General features: G+C 45.0%; 2 protein-coding genes and 1 pseudogene across 9 annotated transcripts in view; all 3 read left to right on the top strand.

The window, feature by feature from the left end:
* Positions 1-852: 852 nt before the first annotated feature.
* Positions 853-5,334, top strand: LOC135525713 (NLR family CARD domain-containing protein 3-like; annotated as a pseudogene).
* Positions 5,335-6,466: 1,132 nt separating this feature from the next.
* Positions 6,467-17,607, top strand: LOC135531496 (guanine nucleotide-binding protein G(I)/G(S)/G(O) subunit gamma-5-like). 2 transcript variants are annotated; one of them, XM_064959535.1, is made up of 3 exons: positions 6,467-6,677; positions 11,423-11,657; positions 13,867-17,607. In XM_064959535.1, the coding sequence occupies exons 1-2, from the start codon at positions 6,588-6,590 to the stop codon at positions 11,546-11,548; spliced, it is 216 nt and encodes a 71-aa protein (XP_064815607.1). In that variant the 5' UTR covers positions 6,467-6,587; the 3' UTR covers positions 11,549-11,657; positions 13,867-17,607. The 2 variants fall into 2 exon arrangements, with proteins under 2 accessions (XP_064815607.1, XP_064815601.1); XM_064959529.1 differs by lacking the exon at positions 6,467-6,677 and having other exon boundaries at positions 11,583-11,657.
* A 666-nt stretch (positions 17,608-18,273) lies between these two features.
* The window catches only part of LOC135531516 (histone-arginine methyltransferase CARM1-like), a 30,850-nt gene continuing 26,879 nt past the window's right edge, over positions 18,274-22,244 (top strand). For 6 of the 7 annotated variants that reach the window (XR_010454025.1, XR_010454023.1, XR_010454024.1 and 3 more), the window contains exons 1-4: positions 18,274-18,483; positions 19,325-19,450; positions 19,554-19,660; positions 22,101-22,205. Coding sequence is in view for 2 of the 7 variants with exons in the window: in XM_064959540.1 (XP_064815612.1) it covers positions 18,342-18,483; positions 19,325-19,450; positions 19,554-19,660; positions 22,101-22,205 (480 nt within the window). In the remaining 5 variants the exon portion in view is untranslated. The remainder of the gene's footprint in view (positions 18,484-19,324; positions 19,451-19,553; positions 19,661-22,100; positions 22,206-22,244) is intronic. The other variant, XM_064959557.1, reaches the window with a different exon arrangement.

Below are 22,244 nucleotides of genomic sequence, written 5' to 3' on the forward strand. Positions count from 1 at the left end.
AAGAGGAATCATCGGACCAAAGCGCAGCGTGGTAAGTGTTCATGCTTGTTTTATTAAAACTGAACACCATAACAAAAATAAACAATTGAACAGTGCTTTAAGGTGAAAACACTAAACAGAAATTAACTACCCACAAAAACCCTGTGGGGAAAAGCTACCTAAGTATGGTTCCCAATCAGAGACAACGATAGGCAGCTGTCCCTGATTGAGAACCGTACCCGGCCAAAACAAAGAAATACAAAACATAGAAAAAAGAACATAGAACCCCCAGGGGCCCAGAGTCTGGAGTGAGCCTTGGGAACCCCCCAGCATGTCATATGACGGAGGAGCTCCTTCCTCCACTACTCCCCTGATCTCCTTCCCGATCTACAACCCAGCACGACCAGATAACTATCAAGGGTAGAGAATTACTTTAACTTAATATTGTAAAGAATTTAGGGGGGTGAGAAGGATTACTTTATCCTATCCTAGGTATTCCTTACCTAGGATAGGATAAAGTAATCCTTCTCACCCCCCCCCCCCTTAAATGATTTAGATGCACTATTGTAAAGTGGCTGTTGGGAATTCAGTTCAAAGGGACCTGAACATGTATTATGGTGAGAAGCTCATCTCTGGACAGATGGTGGTTTGATTACGGTTTTCATTTGATGGTGTTTTTTTAAAATGTTCCCCCTCTCTAGGCCTTAACAGGCTGACAGGCGTGGACCCTGGACCGGAGATGGTTGACCAGGTAATGGATAGGTTTTATCATTTATCATACACAATCTTCATAAGATTGTTCTACATGTTATGGAAATGTATCTACTGCTCTGTCTTGACTTCCTGTAGATGACACAACCAAGACTGGTGCCAATGAATGACCAGAGCAAGAAGAAAGAAAGTAAGTCAAATTCAGTTCGTACCTCAGATTAAGAAAAAAAGACAATCCATTAATTTCACTCAAAGTAATATACAGTATATATTTATTTTTTTCTTTGCAGACACCATTCGACTCAAAGGCGAGATCAAATTAGCCCTTAAGAAGAAGTGCAGGAGCATACTAGAGGGTTTGGCAAAAAGTAAATCAGCGCTTAACAAGGTCTACACAGAGACTTATATGGTCACTGGTGATTCTGCCACCGTCAATAAAGAACATGAGGTGTGGCTGAAACCGCACATCTCCAAGACCCCTCGGAGGCCTCCGGCATAAAACGTCAAGATATCTTCAAGCACAACGAAGGAGGAGAACCCATCAGATGTGTGGTGACAAAGGGAGTAGCTGGCGTTGGGAAAACTGTGGCAGTCCAGACATTCATCTTGGACTGGGCAGATGGGATAGAGAATCAACATCTAGACCTTTTTAATTATCCTTTCTTTACGGGATCTACATTTGATTAAACATCGGCAATGCAGCCTGCATGGACTTCTTCAGGTGTTATACCCTGAACTTAAGGACATAGACATAAAGATGTGTGATGACCATAAGATTGTGTTCATTATTGATGGCCTGGATGAGATCCAACTGCCACTGGAGTTTCAAAAAAACATTCCTATTTCTGATGTGTTCGTCTGCTACCCTGGATGGTGTACTTACAAACCTCATCACTGGCTGTCTTCTCCCTAACGCTCTCCTCTGGATAACCTCTCGTCCAGTAGCTGCCGATCGGATCCCTCCAGAGAGTCGTGATCCAGTGACCGAGATCAGAGGGTTCGGTGATTCACAAAAAGGATGTGTACTTCGCAAGGAAAATCAGTGATCCGTTGATGGCCAGCCGTATCATCTCAGACCTTAAATCAACCCGGAGCCTCTGCATCATGTGCCATGTACCCGCTGTTCTGCTGGATAGCAGCAACTGTTTTTCAGGATATCTTGGGTAAAGTCGGCCCGAAGTCTAGATCTTTACCTACAACCCTTACTGAATTGTACATCCATTACGTAGTGAACCAAACAATTGTGAGTTTTAAGAAGTACGATTCAACTCATGAAGATGACAAAGAAAATACCTTGAAGCAAAACAAAGACGTGATTTGCACATTGGGACAGCTAGCGTATCAGAACCTGTTAATTCACAGAGTGCAATACACAGAGCAGCACTTGAAGGACTGTGGTATTAGTGCCATGGATGCTGCTAAATGCCCTGGTCTATGTGCTGAAGTTGTACAGTCAGAGCATGGACTGTATCCCAAGACACTGTACTGTTTCATACACCTGAGTGATCAGGAGTTCTTTGCTGCTCTGTACGCATATCATGAATGTGAAAACCGCAGGTTTGACTCAGTGAAAGCCTTAATCAAAAAGAAGGATGGAAGCACTTCCATTGATTGTTTATATTTTCTCAAAAGGTGCTCTGGACAGTGCATTAGATAGTAAAAATGGACACCTGGACCTTTTCACACGTTTCCTTTTTGGGATCTCTCACGACTCCAGCCGAGACCTCCTTCAAGGACTTCTGGGAGAGACACCCAGCAGTTCAGAATGCATCAAAAAGTGAATTGGATGCATCAAGATATTGAAAAGAAGGTCCCTCTCCCCAGCGAGATGCATCAACCTGATCCACTGTCTGCTTGAGCTGAAGGACCACACCATACTGCAGAATGACAGCCAGGTATCGTCTTCAGGCACGCCGCTAACTCCCTTTCAGTGCTGTTGGCATTTACCTTCATGTCAGAGAGATGCATCAACCTGATCCACTGTCTGCTTGAGCTGAAGGACCACACCATACTGCAGAATGACAACCAGGTATCGTCTTCAGACACGCCGCTAACTCCCTTTCAGTGCTGTTGGCATTTACCTTCATGTCAGAGAAGCCTGAAGAGTTTGACTTCAGGAATAAACAAACTTCGGAGGACGGTTTCTACAGACTGTCTCCTGCTTTGCTGTCTTGCACTACTGCACTGTGTGTATCACTGTGCAATGTGTATCATTACATTAAGTGTGTATATCAAACATGTTTTAAGTTTGCATTGTGTTGTTCAAATTTAAACGATTAAAACAGCAACTTTGAACTCACTCTTTCACAGGCTCAACTGTTGTCACATGACACCACTGCTATGTGCGACTGTGGCCTCAGTTCTCCGATCTCCAAATTCCTGTATTACAGTCCTGAAGAAAATATTGTACTTTTTACTCCATACATTTTCCCTGACACCCAAAAGTAGTCATTACACTTTGAATGCTTAGCAGGACAGGAAAATGGTCCAATTCACAGACTTATCAAGAGAACATCCCTACTGCCTCTGATCTGGTGGACTCACTAAACAGAGAACATCCCTACTGCTTCTGATCTGGTGGACTCACTAAACAGAGAACATCCCTACTGCCTCTGATCTGGTTGACTCACTAAACAGAGAACATCCCTACTGCCTCTGATCTGGTGGACTCACTAAACAGAGAACATCCCTACTGCCTCTGATCTGGTTGACTCACTAAACAGAGAACATCCCTACTGCCTCTGATCTGGTGGACTCACTAAACAGAGAACATCCCTACTGCCTCTGATCTGGTTGACTCACTAAACAGAGAACATCCCTACTGCCTCTGATCTGGTTGACTCACTAAACAGAGAACATCCCTACTGCCTCTGATCTGGTTGACTCACTAAACAGAGAACATCCCTACTGCCTCCGATCTGGTTGACTCACTAAACAGAGAACATCCCTACTGCCTCTGATCTGGTTGACTCACTAAACAGAGAACATCCCTACTGCCTCTGATCTGGTTGACTCACTAAACAGAGAACATCCCTACTGTCTCCGATCTGGTTGACTCACTAAACAGAGAACATCCCTACTGTCTCCGATCTGGTTGACTCACTAAACAGAGAACATCACTACTGCCTCCGATCTGGTTGACTCACTAAACAGAGAACATCCCTACTGCCTCTGATCTGGTTGACTCACTAAACAGAGAACATCCCTACTGCCTCTGATCTGGTTGACTCACTAAACAGAGAACATCCCTACTGCCTCTGATCTGGTTGACTCACTAAACAGAGAACATCCCTACTGTCTCCGATCTGGTTGACTCACTAAACAGAGAACATCCCTACTGTCTCCGATCTGGTTGACTCACTAAACAGAGAACATCCCTACTGCCTCTGATCTGGTTGACTCACTAAACAGAGAACATCCCTACTGCCTCTGATCTGGTTGACTCACAAAACAGAGAACATCCCTACTGCTTCTGATCTGGTTGACTCACTAAACAGAGAACATCCCTACTGCCTCTGATCTGGCGGACTCACTAAACAGAGAACATCCCTACTGCCTCTGATCTGGTTGACTCACAAAACAGAGAACATCCCTACTGCTTCTGATCTGGTTGACTCACTAAACAGAGAACATCCCTACTGCCTCTGATCTGGCGGACTCACTAAACAGAGAACATCCCTACTGCCTCTGATCTGGTTGACTCACTAAACAGAGAACCTCCCTACTGCCTCTGATCTGGTTGACTCACTAAACAGAGAACATCCCTACTGCCTCTGATCTGGTTGACTCACTAAACAGAGAACATCCCTACTGCCTCTGATCTGGCGGACTCACTAAGCGCATGCTTGGTTGGTAAATGATGTCTGAGCATGCCCCTGGCTATGTGTCAGTTTAAAGAAACTAGAAAATGCTGCAGCCTGGTTTGCTTTATAAGGAATTTGAAAAGATGTATACTATAACTTTTGATACTTAAGTATATTTTAGCAATTACATTTACTTTTGATACTTAAGTATATTTTAAACCAAATACTTTTAGACTTTTACTCAAGTAATATTTTACTGGCTGACTTTAAATTATACTTGAGTCATTTTCTATTAAGGTATCTCTTTTACAACCCCTGGGTTAAGACTGTATTCTCTTGTATCAAACGGAGCAGATCCCTTGGCTTTAACGTCATGGTAGGGGTCACAAGTGTTACTGCCAAAGCGACCGTAAGCTACCTTGGATGGAAGTCAGATAGTCACCTATCTGTACCACATCCATACTGTAATGCAATTGTTTTATGCATTAAAGAAAAAAAACATCAATGTCGCTGCACAGTCATTGCATGGGCCACGTTCAGTCTCCAGGTAGAAATGCCAGGAATAGAGCCCGACGCGATTCATTGTTTTACATGCCATAGCGACATGTTTGTTCTACATAACATTATTTCGATCTGAATGTTCCAGAACGTTGTGTCCTGCTGAACGCTCCCCTTGTCAAGGCGGCGTGTGTTTATTGCACAGATCACGTCTACAATACAAAACAGATTCAAGTGTAGACTGCAAAATTTAGCATAGCTCAATTAAGTTACACCCATTGATGCTCGTCATAGGTCCGTGGCCGTTTCTTTCGCATTGGGGACAACAGCTGTTGACGAGTAGCAATAGCCAGGTTTCCATCCAATTGTTGACATATTTTCATGCGAATATTCTCAAATCAGCATTTTCCCAACAGACAGGTGTTTCATTCAAGTTGACTTGTCGCAGAAAAGACTGCGTGGTGACGTAGTGCACTAAATACCGTTTGCTGTTAAATTCCCAATGTACCAAATAAAATAAAGATAAATCACTTATCAAAAAGCAATCACTTTTGCATTGGAACACACACAATAGTACTCATCAATCCACGGGTTTAATTAAGTCATCTGTTTTCACCCGACTTCGCCATCGGCCAGGGAGGCAGCCAGGTTCCAAATCGAATGCGATACACTCTCAGCTGGTGCAAAACGGGCGAGATTAATCGAACCTACTCACTGTGGTGAAGCCTAACCTGCTACATTAGTTATCCTAACCTGCTATATAAACAAATGATTTGTGTCGAGAAACGGTCAGTCTCATTATCATCGGAATTGACCAAAGATAAGCACCAATGGGCGTTTCCTGATGTCAAGAAACGATCACATGAAGAAACAACCCGAATTGAGGTTCTGCAATTACACCATATTAGAGACTACGTAGACTACAAAGTGGTTACCTGCACACAATAATATTATGGATAGTCAGATTAATATAATAGTTAGTTTTAAAACGTTTACATGTTTTGCTAGAATAACGATTTCCCTAATAAACCAGTTTATATGGCCACATCTGAAATCAGGCTACTGATACACAGTGACCATATTATCTTTGCGAAGACTATTTGATTCTGAGTTAGGACATATAATGACAAAGTTTGTATGTGAAAATTGTTTCTAAAATGAATACTTTCAGTTTTTCCGAACTCATCTCATTCGCGTCGAGAGCGAAGCTTGCGCTACCGGGTGCTACGCGGATTATGCTGTTTACGTGTCCTAATATTTTTTTTTTATTGTTCCGAAACCCAGGTGTTTTAATCAACTTATGCTTACTTCGATCATGACCTTACGCCGTTTTACGATAAGAAGAGCAAGGTGTTTACATGACTATTGCCAAACTCGGCCTTCACCCATAATCAGTTTTAATATCAAATAGTTCGTGTGAATGTAACCGTGGTCGGTGATCGATTGACCGACAACCAATTAGAATGTCGTTGAGGAAACGTTGTGTCGAGTGGGCGGGGAGAGAACGACAGACGGACTGCTTTCACAAACTCTGACACTTTCTCTCACAGTCGCCCTAGTAAGGATTAACCTACTTTCACTCTTCTGACCCTCGACATGTCAAACAACAACGCCAGCAGCAACTTGGTCGTCGCTCAGAGAGTAGTGAAACAGCTGCGTTTGGAGGCCAGTGTCCGTAGGATCAAGGTAAACGGGATCGTAGCAGCAACACTAACACCAAACAAACACGGAAGAGCTGTTTAACGACACTCCTGTCGCTGGGACAGCGTAGCCGCTTGGAGTAGGCTAGTGACGTGAAACAAAGTAGCCAACACGAAGTTACAATGATGCAAATGTTGCTTTATGAAGTTGTCATGTTAGGTATAATACAGTTGTACATGTTGCTACCTTGTATCAATGTTGTCATGTTACAAATGTCTATAGAACAGTAGGCTAGTCTACATCGTCGCCTCTTGTCCGTAGGCTAGTATTGTTGACAGCCAAAATAATAAAGTCGATCAAATGGGAAAGTAATTCATAATTCAATCAACTTTTGCCTGCTATCGAGACAGTCCTAGGACCATGGTCCTGCATCGGTGGCCTAGTGAAATAGATTGAAAGTCGGGTCTGAGTGTTGGCCTATCTTGGATGAGTCAGTTCACTGACATTCCCACGGGTTAGTAATATTCCGAAGCCATTTTTTCTTTCTCTAAGTAAACTTGCCATATAACTGCCTCTGTCTAGTGTCGGTAGGCTACTTCTCGCTCCCGAAAACCCTTTTCCGCATGCAGGCTTTTCAGCCATTACATTTGGCTCTGTGTATGTCAACTACAATTCTGAAGCTGTGTTTTTACACGTCAATAATCATCGCTTTCGGAACCTATGCTAATATCCGTAGAATATTTTAAATACTAACATATACAGTTACTATAGCCATAGACCGTGGGTGAGGAGGGGCTATGTCTACAGTAGGTGTGTTTTTTATTTGAAAGATGATTTCTCTGACATTAAAGACTAGGGGCATATCAGCATAAATTGCGAAAACCGTTTCAGGAAATCGATGATTACCGTGTATCTTATTGTAGCCACAGGGGGCGGCATTTCTCCCAGTTTTGCTGATTAGTATTTTGCTCAGCCAATACACTATTAGCCTAAAAGGCCTAGTGCACTAACTTGATGGGCGGGGGGGGGGGGCATGAATGATCAGTTAAAAGATTTAGAGGGTGCTGCAGCACCCTCAGGACCACTCCCCTTGGCTATGGGGCAGGGTAGCCTAGTGGTTAGAACATTGGACAAGTAACCAAAAGGTTGCAAGTTCGAATCCCCTAGCTGACAAGGTACAAATCTGTCGTTCTGCCCCTGAACAGGTAGTTAACCCACTGTTCCTAGGCCGTCATTGAAAATAATATTTTTTTTCTTAACTGACTTGCCTAGTAAAATAAAGGTAAAATAAAAATAAATAAATAAAATGTGCATTTCCCACTATGTTGAGGTTAAATCCGAGTAATTATTGCATGGATGTCAACCCCAATACGTGTTCAAGTCACCAATAAACTGCATGAGTTTAACGACTGACTAACACCAAGGATTTCTGTAAGCTAGTTATGCTACCAGTTTATACGAATGGGAGTTAGCATTTAGCAGTCACTTCTTCTAAACCTGAAAAGGACCAACTTCTAAATGTTATGCAGTGAAAACAGCCAAATATATCTCAATCAGATTTTAGTAACCACAGTGTGGGCCTCTTACAATACATTAGTCATGACAGATTTGACAAATATCCACTTTATTTCAGATTTGTTGGCTGTGCACCAATCCAGCATCCTGTCTGCATTCCAATTACCTCGTTACCACATCTATCACCATTACCTCCCGATCTCTTTCCAGGAGTTCAAACCAATCCCGCCCCCACACCGTCAACCAATCATGTCAATGTGGAGCGAAGCGGAGCCCTTCGCATTGTTACAAAATGTGGCACGCGTTACGCACAGGTGTTTGGAGCAGCTAGATAGGCCGCCACCTGTGCTAATTAGCCATGTCTTCCGCAAACAAGCGCTGTAACATGGACATTTGGCCATGTAGGGACACTAACCGTAACTCTATGATGGTGTCTGCCATGTAGGGACACTAACCGTAACTCTATGATGGTGTCTGCCATGTAGGGACACTAACCGTAACTCTATGATGGTGTCTGCCATGTAGGGACACTAACCGTAACTCTATGATGGTGTCTGCCATGAAGGGACACTAACCGTAACTCTATGATGGTGTCTGCCATGTAGGGACACTAACCGTAACTCTATGATGGTGTCTGCCATGTAGGGACACTAACCGTAACTCTATGATGGTGTCTGCCATGTAGGGACACTAACCGTAACTCTATGATGGTGTCTGCCATGTAGGGACACTAACCGTAACTCTATGATGGTGTCTGATCATTTACATGTTGTTTTGAAAATGTATTTCTTGCTGAAATGAGATGTTTTTATTTAACCTTAATTTAACCAGGCAAGTCAGTTGAAGAACAAATTCTTATTTACAATGCCGGCCTACCCGGCCAAACCCACACAATGCTGGGCAAATTGTGTGCTGCCCTATGGGACTCCCAATGACGGCCAAATGTGATACAACCCGGAATCGAACCAGGGACTGTAGTGACGCCTCTTGATGCGTTCCTTATGTTTCCAAAACGGTATCACAAGCGACGTGTTTATAGCAAGCATCAGGGCTCCTAATAAAGATCCCCTGGTCAGAAGACGCTTATCGTCACACTTCTCGTCAATAAGCACTGACGTAGTTAGCATCTATGAATGGGGAAGGCTACTTCCTGTACAGGGCATGAAGTACTCTCTTCTTTGCATTGGAAATCCAGCTGTGGCCTAACTGTCGTTTAGTCACTAGAAAATGTATTCAAAACTTCTGTGTTGAAATCTGTTACTATGGAAATGAGGTTGTGTAGTAACACCAGTGCGGTACAAGTTTTAATGTCACATGCACAAGAACAGTGAAATGCCTTTTTTGTAAACTCAAAACCCGACAAGGCAATAATCAATAACAATGTATTGCTAGAGAAAAAAACATGGTAAATAAGAAATATGAAGTACAGGATAAAGTACAGTATGTAGGTCAGCATTCTATATACAGGAAATATAGTCCAGTACCATACTTACATGTGCAGGGATACTGGAGGGATGGAGGTAGGTATGTATAGGGGACATGGATACTGGAGGGATGGAGGTAGATATGTATAGGGGACACGGACACTGGAGGGATGGAGGTAGATATGTATAGGGGACAGAGATACTGGAGGGATGGAGGTAGATATGTATAGGGGACAGAGATACTGGAGGGATGGAGGTAGATATGTATAGGGGACAGGGATACTGGAGGGATTGAGGTAGATATGTATAGGGGACACGGATACTGGAGGGATGGAGGTAGATATGTATAGGGGACAGAGATACTGGAGGGATGGAGGTAGATATGTATAGGGGACAGAGATACTGGAGGGATGGAGGTAGATATGTATAGGGGACAGGGATACTGGAGGGATGGAGGTAGATATGTATAGGGGACAGGGATACTGGAGGGATGGAGGTAGGTATGTATAGGGGACAGAGATACTGGAGGGATGGAGGTAGGTATGTATAGGGGACAGAGATACTGGAGGGATGGAGGTAGGTATGTATAGGGGACAGGGATACTGGAGGGATGGAGGTAGATATGTATAGGGGACAGAGATACTGGAGGGATGAAGGTAGATATGTATAGGGGACAGGGATACTGGAGGGATGGAGGTAGATATGTATAGGGGACATGGATACTGGAGGGATGGAGGTAGGTATGTATAGGGGACATGGATACTGGAGGGATGGAGGTAGGTATGTATAGGGGACAGGGATACTGGAGGGATGGAGGTAGATATGTATAGGGGACATGGATACTGGAGGGATGGAGGTAGATATGTATAGGGGACAGGGATACTGGAGGGATGGAGGTAGGTATGTATAGGTGTGCACTCCAACCCTGTTCCTGGAGAGAGACCCTCCTGTAGGTGTGCACTCCAACCCTGTTCCTGGAGAGAGACCCTCCTGTAGGTGTTCACTCCAACCCTGTTCCTGGAGAGAGACCCTCCTGTCGGTGTGCACTCCAACCCTGTTCCTCGAGAGAGACCCTCCTGTAGGTGTTCACTCCAACCCTGTTCCTGGAGAGAGACCCTCCTGTAGGTGTTCACTCCAACCCTGTTCCTGGAGAGAGACCCTCCTGTAGGTGTTCACTCCAACCCTGTTCCTGGAGAGAGACCTTCCTGTAGGTGTTCACTCCAACCCTGTTCCTGGAGAGAGACCCTCCTGTAGGTGTTCACTCCAACCCCAGTTGGAACCAACATGATTCAACGCATCAACCAGCTAATTATTACAATCAGGTGCACTAGATCAGGGTTGGAGCAAAAATTTACAGGAGGGCTTCTCTCCAGGAATAGGGTTGGAGGGAAGCTACAGGATAGCTTCTCTCCAGGAACAGGGTTGGAGTGAACCTACAGAAGGGTTTCTCTCCAGGAACAGGGTTGGAGTGAACCTACAGGAGGGTTTCTCTCCAGGAACAGGGTTAGAGTGAACCTACAGGAGGGTTTCTCTCCAGGAACAGGGTTGGAGTGAACCTACAGGAGGGTTTCTCTCCAGGAACAGGGTTGGAGTGAACCTACAGGATACTTTCTCTCCAGGAACAGGGTTGGAGAGACGTGGTGTATATAGTATCTAGGGGCAGTTTCCCGGATACAGATTAAGCCTGGTCCTCGACTAATAACAGCTTTTAATAGACATTCTCCATTGAGATCACCGTCTAGTTCAGGACCTGGTTTAATCTGTGTCTGGGAAGCCGCCCCATAATGCATCAGTCCCAGTCATATATCTTTTTGTGTTCTGTAATGAATAATTATTATAATGAACCCCCAGGTGTCTCAGGCTGCAGTGGACCTGAAGAACTACTGTCTGCAGAACGCTCACCAGGACCCTCTCCTGATGGGGGTCCCCTCCAGTGACAACCCCTTCAGACCCCCCAAGTCCTGCAGCCTGTTCTGAGGTAGCCTAGAACACCTTTGTCCTCTCTCCTCCTCTTCCTCCTCTTCTCGGCAGGTCCCCTCCAGTGACAACCCCTTCAGACCCCCCAAGTCCTGCAGCCTGTTCTGAGGTAGCCTAGAACACCTTTGTCCTCTCTCCTCCTCTTCCTCCTCCTCTTCTCGGCAGGTCGCCTCAAGGTTAGAGCATTGGACCGGTAACCAAAAGGTCACTGGTTTGGACACCGGAGCCGACAACGTGAAAAATCTGCCGCTGTACCCTTGAGCAAGGCACTTAACCCAAATTACTCCAGGGGTGCTGTACAATGGTGACCCTGGTTGTGACCCTGGTTGTGACCCCACAGGGGGAGTTGGGATATGCAAGAAACACATTTACATTACACACTTATGTAACAGGACAAATATAAGCCCCCCCCAAAAAAAATATATATATTTTTACCTCTTTCTGCCAAGTCCTGCAGTCTGGTCTGAGGTAACCTAGTACAGTCTCCTATCCTCTTCTCCTCTCTGCCAAGTCCTGCAGTCTGGTCTGAGGTAACCTAGTACAGTCTCCTATCCTCTTCTCCTCTCTGCCAAGTCCTGCAGCCTGGTCTGAGGTAACCTAGTACAGTCTCCTATCCTCTTCTCCTCTCTGCCAAGTCCTGCAGTCTGGTCTGAGGTAACCTAGTACAGTCTCCTATCCTCTTCTCCTCTCTGCCAAGTCCTGCAGTCTGGTCTGAGGTAACCTAGTACAGTCTCCTATCCTCTTCTCCTCTCTGCCAAGTCCTGCAGTCTGGTCTGAGGTAACCTAGTACAGTCTCCTATCCTCTTCTCCTCTCTGCCAAGTCCTGCAGTCTGGTCTGAGGTAACCTAGTACAGTCTCCTATCCTCTTCTCCTCTCTGCCAAGTCCTGCAGTCTGGTCTGAGGTAACCTAGTACAGTCTCCTATCCTCTTCTCCTCTCTGCCAAGTCCTGCAGTCTGGTCTGAGGTAACCTAGTACAGTCTCCTATCCTCTTCTCCTCTCTGCCAAGTCCTGCAGTCTGGTCTGAGGTAACCTAGTACAGTCTCCTATCCTCTTCTCCTCTCTGCCAAGTCCTGCAGTCTGGTCTGAGGTAACCTAGTACAGTCTCCTATCCTCTTCTCCTCTCTGCCAAGTCCTGCAGTCTGGTCTGAGGTAACCTAGTACAGTCTCCTATCCTCTTCTCCTCTCTGCCAAGTCCTGCAGTCTGGTCTGAGGTAACCTAGTACAGTCTCCTATCCTCTTCTCCTCTCTGCCAAGTCCTGCAGTCTGGTCTGAGGTAACCTAGTACAGTCTCCTATCCTCTTCTCCTCTCTGCCAAGTCCTGCAGTCTGGTCTGAGGTAACCTAGTACAGTCTCCTATCCTCTTCTCCTCTCTGCCAAGTCCTGCAGTCTGGTCTGAGGTAACCTAGTACAGTCTCCTATCCTCTTCTCCTCTCTGCCAAGTCCTGCAGTCTGGTCTGAGGTAACCTAGTACAGTCTCCTATCCTCTTCTCCTCTCTGCCAAGTCCTGCAGTCTGGTCTGAGGTAACCTAGTACAGTCTCCTATCCTCTTCTCCTCTCTGCCAAGTCCTGCAGTCTGGTCTGAGGTAACCTAGTACAGTCTCCTATCCTCTTCTCCTTCTCTCTCTCCAGAGTCCTGCAGCCTGTTCTAAGGATGTACACCTTAGTCTCCTCTTATCCATCACTCTCTCTTCTCCACTCTCTCACCTGTTCCAGTCTTCTCCCCCTCTCTTCTCCACTCTCACCTATTCCAGTCTCCTCCTCCTCCTCTCTTCTCCACTCTCACATGTGCCAGTCTCGTCCTCCTCTCTTGTCCACTCTCACCTGTTCCAGTCTCCTCCTCCTCTCTCACCTGTTCCAGTCTCCTCCTCCTCTCTCACCTGTTCCAGTCTCCTCCTCCTCTCTCACCTGTTCCAGTCTCCTCCTCCTCTCTCACCTGTTCCAGTCTCCTCCTCCTCTCTCACCTGTTCCAGTCTCCTCCTCCTCTCTCACCTGTTCCAGTCTCCTCCTCCTCTCTCACCTGTTCCAGTCTCCTCCTCCTCTCTCACCTGTTCCAGTCTCCTCCTCCTCTCTTCTCCAGTCGCTCACCTGTTGCAGTCTCCTGTCTGGGTTTTGGATGAGATAGATGCTGGTGAATTGGCAATATGTCAGATGCTCCTAATTATAATAATTATGTGTGTGGTTGATAGTATTTTGTTTATTTACCATCTCTCTCTCTCTCTCTGTGTCTCTCCCTCTCTCTCTCTCTGTGTGTCTCTCTCTCCCCCCCCCCTCTGTCTGTGTCTCTCCCCCCACCCCCTCTGTCTGTCTCTCTCTGCAGCAACAGTCAGTGTATGGAGGAGGAGTTGTTGCTGTATGTCCTATGAGGGACCCTTCCTCTTCTCTCTCTACTGCTGGTCCATTTGTGTGTTGCAGCTATCCCAATGTTAACCTCTAGCCTGATCCCAGATCTGGCATGCCAAGGCACGACAATGACCAAAGATGTTGGCAAGACCGCACAAACAGATCTGGTACCAGGCTAGACAGTCCATGTATTCAGATAAAGCCTAGTAGTGCCATTATACATGTATGTTCAGGCTGTTGATGTGATATCCTATTTGTTATGATGATCATGATGATGACATTGTATTAGGGTTGTAACTTCCTGAAAATTCCCCAGTTTTCCAGAAATTCCTGTTGTAAAGATTCCTGGAATCGGGAGGGAATAAGCGGAAAACCCAGGAATCTTCTACTGGAATTTCTGGAAAATCTGTCAAGTTTTGTAAAGTTACTGTAGTTCTCCAACCCTACATTGTATCTATGCACTGTACTTTCCACCAGTATGATATCAGCCTCTGACAGGCAGACAGCCAGTGAATGTGCCTTTGAGGTTGACTCCCAAATAGCACCCTATTCCCTATATAGTGCACTACTTTTGACCAGAGCCCTATAGTGCAGTATATAGAGAATAGGGTGTTATTTGGGATGTAACTTGTGTGTCCGACGACATGTACAGCACAATAAGGAAGTGACCAACCGTTGAATGTTTTAACCAGGGTACGTGTTGATGTTTAGCCTACAGTTCTAGCCGATTGGCCTACATGCTGTCTTGTCACCTTCTATTGTTTGTGTTCCACATGCAGTATACTTCCTGGTACAAACTACCACATGGTACAGGTTGACATTATCAACCCAGGGATCCAGAACCATAGAATTAGAATCTAGAATTCATGCGGAACACTAACCACATATACCCAGTTGTACTCTACACAAGAGACTGGCAGTTACATGTTTCTTTTAAACTTTCGTCGACCTATTTTATTTAAGATTTTATGAAATAATCAGCCTTTTTATCGAAGGGTTCGTTCATTCGGTTGTGATGATACTGATGTGATCTTAAATGTTACATTGTTGTGCCCTCCTGTACCTTTTTTAGGAAGCCACTCCTGTCCTTGGCCTTTTTCCCTGGAAATACTCATGTCCTTCTCATGGTTTTCCACTAGCCTACATTCAGTCACCGATAACACTATAGCATGGTTTTCCACTAGCCTACATTCAGTCACCGATAACACTATAGCATGGTTTTCCACTAGCCTACATTCAGTCACCGATAACACTATAGCATGGTTTTCCACTAGCCTACATTCAGTCACAGATAACACTATAGCATGGTTTTCCACTAGCCTACATTCAGTCACAGATAACACTATAGCATGGTTTTCCACTAGCCTACATTCAGTCACCGATAACACTATAGCATGGTTTTCCACTAGCCTACATTCAGTCACCGATAACACTATAGTATTGTTTTCCACTAGCCTACATTCAGTCACCGATAACACTATAGCATGGTTTTCCACTAGCCTACATTCAGTCACCGATAACACTATAGCATGGTTTTCCACTAGCCTACATTCAGTCACAGATAACACTATAGCATGGTTTTCCACTAGCCTACATTCAGTCACAGATAACACTATAGCATGGTTTTCCACTAGCCTACATTCAGTCACCGATAACACTATAGCATGGTTTTCCACTAGCCTACATTCAGTCACCGATAACACTATAGCATGGTTTTCCACTAGTCTACATTCAGTCACAGATAACACTATAGCATGGTTTTCCACTAGCCTACATTCAGTCACAGATAACACTATAGCATGGTTTTCCACTAGCCTACATTCAGTCACCGATAACACTATAGCATGGTTTTCCACTAGCCTACATTCAGTCACCGATAACACTATAGCATGGTTTTCCACTAGCCTACATTCAGTCACCGATAACACTATAGCATGGTTTTCCACTAGCCTACATTCAGTCACCGATAACACTATAGCATGGTTTTCCACTAGCCTACATTCAGTCACCGATAACACTATAGCATGGTTTTCCACTAGCCTACATTCAGTCACAGATAACACTATAGCATGGTTTTCCACTAGCCTACATTCAGTCACCGATAACACTATAGCATGGTTTTCCACTAGCCTACATTCAGTCACCGATAACACTATAGCATGGTTTTCCACTAGCCTACATTCAGTCACCGATAACACTATAGTATGGTTTTCCACTAGCCTACATTCAGTCACCGATAACACTATAGTATGGTTTTCCACTAGCCTACATTCAGTCACCGATAACACTATAGTATGGTTTTCCACTAGCCTACATTCAGTCACAAATAACACTATAGTATGGTTTTCCACTAGCCTACATTCAGTCACAGATAACACTATAGCATGGTTTTCCACTAGCCTACATTCAGTCACCGATAACACTATAGCATGGTTTTCCACTAGCCTACATTCAGTCACAGATAACACTATAGCATGGTTTTCCACTAGCCTACATTCAGTCACAGATAACACTATAGCATGGTTTTCCACTAGCCTACATTCAGTCACCGATAACACTATAGCATGGTTTTCCACTAGCCTACATTCAGTCACCGATAACACTATAGCATGGTTTTCCACTAGCCTACATTCAGTCACAGATAACACTATAGCAAATGGGAACGTATTTAACTAAGACAAACACTCATTTCCATATGCCACAGCTGGTGCTTCAGCTTGTTTCAGGTTACTGTTGAGCCACATCACCATGACTGTCCTTTTTCTGATTCCATCAGCCTACATCACAGTGTATTTTTATCGTTGATCTGTGAGCGTGGAACTGTCCGGCCTCGCCACCGGCCTCGTATGAGGAGTTTTAATCTGATATACTGTCCATCCTCTGTGCCTGAGCTTTGTAACTGTGTTATACTGTCCATCCTCTGTGCCTGAACTTTGTAACTGTGTTATACTGTCTATCCTCTGTGCCTGAACTTTGTAACTGTGTTATACTGTCTATCCTCTGGGCCTGAACTTTGTAACTGTGTTATACTGTCGATCCTCTGGGCCTGAACTTTGTAACTGTGTTATACTGTCCATCCTCTGTGCCTGAACTTTGTAACTGTGTTATACTGTCCATCCTCTGTGCCTGAACTTTGTAACTGTGTTATACTGTCCAGGCACAGAGGATGAACTTTGTAACTGTGTTATACTGTCTATCCTCTGTGCCTGAACTTTGTAACTGTGTTATACTGTCTATCCTCTGTGCCTGAACTTTGTAACTGTGTTATACTGTCCATCCTCTGTGCCTGAACTTTGTAACTGTGTTATACTGTCTATCCTCTGTGCCTGAACTTTGTAACTGTGTTATACTGTCTATCCTCTGTGCCTGAACTTTGTAACTGTGTTATACTGTCTATCCTCTGGGCCTGAACTTTGTAACTGTGTTATACTGTCGATCCTCTGGGCCTGAACTTTGTAACTGTGTTATACTGTCGATCCTCTGTGCCTGAACTTTGTAACTGTGTTATACTGTCCAGGCACAGAGGATGAACTTTGTAACTGTGTTATACTGTCCAGGCACAGAGGATGAACTTTGTAACTGTGTTATACTGTCCATCCTCTGTGCCTGAACTTTGTAACTGTGTTATACTGTCCATCCTCTGTGTCTGAACTTTGTAACTGTGTTATACTGTCGATCATCTCGGTGTTTCCAACCTAGTAAATCACAATGACCACTATGTGTGTGTGACTACTTTATGTATGTGGTGGGTCTTTGGATAGATTGTTGATGCCTAAACATTTTTGAAAGGAATACTTCCAATGTGCCAACAAAGCAACAAAACAAATGCTATTGCTCCAGATACTCAACTAGTCTAAAGAAGGCCAGTTTTATTGCTTCTTTAGTCAGCACAACAGTTTTCAGCTGTGCTAACATAATTGCAAAAGTGTTTTCTAATGATCAATTAGCCTTTTAAAATGATCAACTTGGATTAGCTAACACAACGTGCCATTGGAATACAGGAGTGATGGTTGCTGATAATGGACCTCTGTACGCCCGTGTAGATATTCTATTACAAAATCAGTCGTTTCTAGCTGCAATAGTCACAACATTAACCATGTCTACACTGTATTTCTGATCAATTAATGTTATCAATTAATTTGTAAGTCGCTCTGGATAAGAGCGTCTGCTAAATGACTTAAATGTAAATTTTAATGGGAGAAAAAAATGCTTTTCTTTCAAAAACAAGAACATTTCTAAGTGACCGCAAACTTTTTAATTGAGATATATACACACACATTATTGGACTCCCCTATATCCCCCAGGTTTCAGAAACAAGGACCGATAGCCTTGGTATTTCACAAGATGCAGCTTCTGTTATGCCCCGACTGACTGTAGGTGGCAGTAGCGAGCAGCACCGCAGTTTGCTGGATCGTGAAGTCTGAGCCGACGAAGCAAAGTCAAGTAGCAAAGATGGCGGTATCGGTGTTTCCCTGTGTGCGGTTGCGGTCCATCGGGGACGCGAACGGAGAGATCCAGCGACACTCCGAGCAACAGCCCCTGAGGTTGGAGGTTAAAAGCACCCCAGACACGGCTCTCCTAAATCTCTCCAATAGTAAGTAGCTGCTATAACCAGCTCCCGGGGTATTGATTATCCGCTAGTTAGCTTAGCGCTTCCTGCCTTGTGGCAGCCCGAGAACCCTTCACGATGCTATGAAGAATCAATCAGTAAAGCGGCGGCTAACTGACTTTAGCATCTTGCTAACCAGGTAGCATTTCACTGTGATGGGCCGGTGCGTTGGGATAGCACAAGTTCATCCAAAATGTGTTTTTCCAAAGTGAACTAATTGTTGATGTTGTAGAAATTGGGTGGTTATTACCAGAATATTGATACAGTACATATAAAATAGCATCTTTATTAACGTTATGAGATGGCTAGGTAACTAGCATGCTAAGTTTGAGGCTTGGTGTGCCAATACATCTTGGTGGCTTTGTCCTGAAGCTTCACATCTTCATTGTAGAGTAACGTCAGTTAGCCTGGAAACCCGACGTTGAATCTCATTGAATTTGATGTTGGGCGATAATTGAATCGCTGTGATCGGGAAAGTTAACTCACTCGACCTCTGCCAGCCAGAATGTTGAATAAAAAAATATATTTTAACTGACTTTACCCGTGCGGTTGGTCCATTTACGTGTAGGAATGAGACCATACCAATAAGTGTAATTAAATCAACTAGTGTGTTAAAATGTCTCGCCTGAAGCAAGATGAAAAGAGAAGCAGGCGTGCTTACCAAGCTCTTGCATCTGTTTACATGCTTCTGCGGAAGCTTCAGGTGAAGCACTGATAGTGACATTTTAACTCTCTACCTGTGCTTTGAAAAGTTGGTTTAATTCTACTTTGGAAATATTGTGTGTGTGTGTGGCTTTCTTACCTGTCTCTGGTGGTTTGTCAACAGGCGATGAGACATCAGTCTTCAAGTGTTCGTTGTCCAGGGAAACGGAATGCAGTCGTGTGGGGAAACAGTCCTTCATCATCACACTGGGCTGCAACAGTGTCCTGCTACAGTTCTCCACACCTGCAGGTAGGCTGTGTGAATGTTTTACAAAAGTTGTGCAGTGATTGCCTCATCGGTGGTGATGTGAAGTCTGTTTCTGTGTGTGTGTTGTTTCTGTGTGTGTGTGTAGAGTTTACTTCCTTCTATAACATTCTGAAGAGTTGCCGGGGCCACAATGCAGAACACTCCGTCTTCAGTGACAGGACAGAAGAGTCCTCTGCCGTGCAATACTTTCAGGTGGAACACACACACCTACACACACCTATACACACACCTACACACACACACACCTACACACACACCTACACACACCCTACACACACACCTACACACACACCTACACACACACCTACACACACCTACACACACCTACACACACCTACACACACCTACACACACCTACACACACACACCTACACACACACACCTACACACACACACCTACACACACACACCTACACACACACACCTACACACACACACCTACACACACACACACCTACACACACCTACACACCTACACACACACACCTACACACCTACACACACACACACCTACACCTACACACACACCTACACACCTACACCTACACACACACCTACACACCTATACATACACCTATACACACCTATACATACACCTACACACACACCTACACACCTATACATACACCTACACACATACACACACACCTACACACATACACCTACACACACACACCTACACACACACACCTACACACACACACCTACACACACACACACCTACACACACCTACACACCTACACACACACACCTACACACACACACACACACACCTACACACCTATACATACACCTACACACACCTACACACATACACCTACACACACCTACACACATACACCTACACACACCTACACACACCTACACACACCTACACACACCTACACACACCCACACACACACACACCTACACACACACCTACACACCTACACCTACACACACACCTACACACCTATACATACACCTATACACACCTATACATACACCTACACACACACCTACACACCTATACATACACCTACACACATACACACACACCTACACACATACACACACACACACACATACACCTACACACCTACACACACCTACACACATACACTTACACACACCTACACACATACACCTACACACACACACACATACATACATACACCTACACACACACCTACACACACACCTACACACACACACCTACACACACATACATACACACACACATACACACACCTACACACACCTACACACACACACCTACACACACACACCTACACACACACACCTACACACACACACCTACACACACACACCTACACACACACACCTACACACACCTACACCTACACACACCTACACCTACACACACCTACACACACACACACACCTACACACACACACATACACACCTACACACCTACATACACAAACACATACACACACCTACACACACCTACACACACACCTACACACACACACACACACACACCTACACACACACACACCTACACACACACACCTACACACACACACACCTACACACACACCTACACACCTACACACACACCTACACACCTACACACACACCTACACACACACACACACACTACACACACCTATACCTACACATACCTACACACACCTACACACACCTACACCTACACACACCTACACACACACACCTACACACACCTACACACACACACCTATACACACCTACACACACACACACCTATACACACCTACACACACACACACCTACACACACCTACACACACCTACACACACACACCTACACACACCTACACACACACACCTACACACACACACACCTACACATACATACACCTACACACACACACACACCCCTGCACTGGCAAGGCATTTCCTGCAGTTCCATCTAATCCAACACGGTGGTGTAGTGGAGGGGAACGCAAGTAGACACAGTTTACACACCTTTTGCTGAAAAATGCATTGAAAGAACAGGAAGCGCTGCTTTTTCCACCGTGACCAGCGATCAGTTCACCCACCAATGTTTTTATCACCACAGAGAGAGAGACACAGAGAGAGAGACACAGAGAGAGACACACAGAGAGAGACACACAGAGAGAGACACACAGAGAGAGACACACAGAGAGAGACACACAGAGAGAGACACACGGAGAGAGACACGCAGAGAGAGAGAGACACGCAGAGAGAGAGAGACACGCAGAGAGAGACACGCAGAGAGAGAGAGACACGCAGAGAGAGAGAGAGACACGCAGAGAGACACGCAGAGAGAGAGAGAGAGAGACGCGCAGAGAGAGAGAGAGAGAGACGCGCAGAGAGAGAGAGAGAGACGCGCAGAGAGAGAGAGAGAGAGACGCGCAGAGAGAGAGAGAGACGCGCAGAGAGAGAGAGACGCGCAGAGAGAGAGACGCGCGCAGATGAGCGCAGAGAGGGGCGCGCGCAGAGAGAGGCACACACAGACGCGCGCAGAGAGAGACACGCACAGAGAGAGACACACACAGACGGGCAGAGAGACACACAGAGTTATCAAGTCTAAAAAACATTGGAGAGAACTGCTGAACTTTGACTGATTGGCCTCTGAATGACCTTTGCCTTCTGCCCTTTGAACCTCCGTCTCCCTCCAGTTCTATGGCTATCTCTCTCAGCAGCAGAACATGATGCAGGACTATGTTCGGACCGGAACCTACCAACGTGCCATCCTTCAGAACCACGGTGACTTTAAGGACAAGGTAACACACACAGACACAGACACACAGTGACTGATTTAT

Source organism: Oncorhynchus masou, chromosome 5, assembly GCF_036934945.1.
Source record: "Oncorhynchus masou masou isolate Uvic2021 chromosome 5, UVic_Omas_1.1, whole genome shotgun sequence".
NCBI classification, from domain to species: domain Eukaryota; kingdom Metazoa; phylum Chordata; class Actinopteri; order Salmoniformes; family Salmonidae; genus Oncorhynchus; species Oncorhynchus masou.

Excerpts from the sequence above, each read along its gene's own strand:
- LOC135531496 (XM_064959529.1), top strand. The coding sequence starts at position 15,003 with ATGTCCTTCTCATGGTTTTCCACTAGCCTACATTCAGTCACCGATAAC.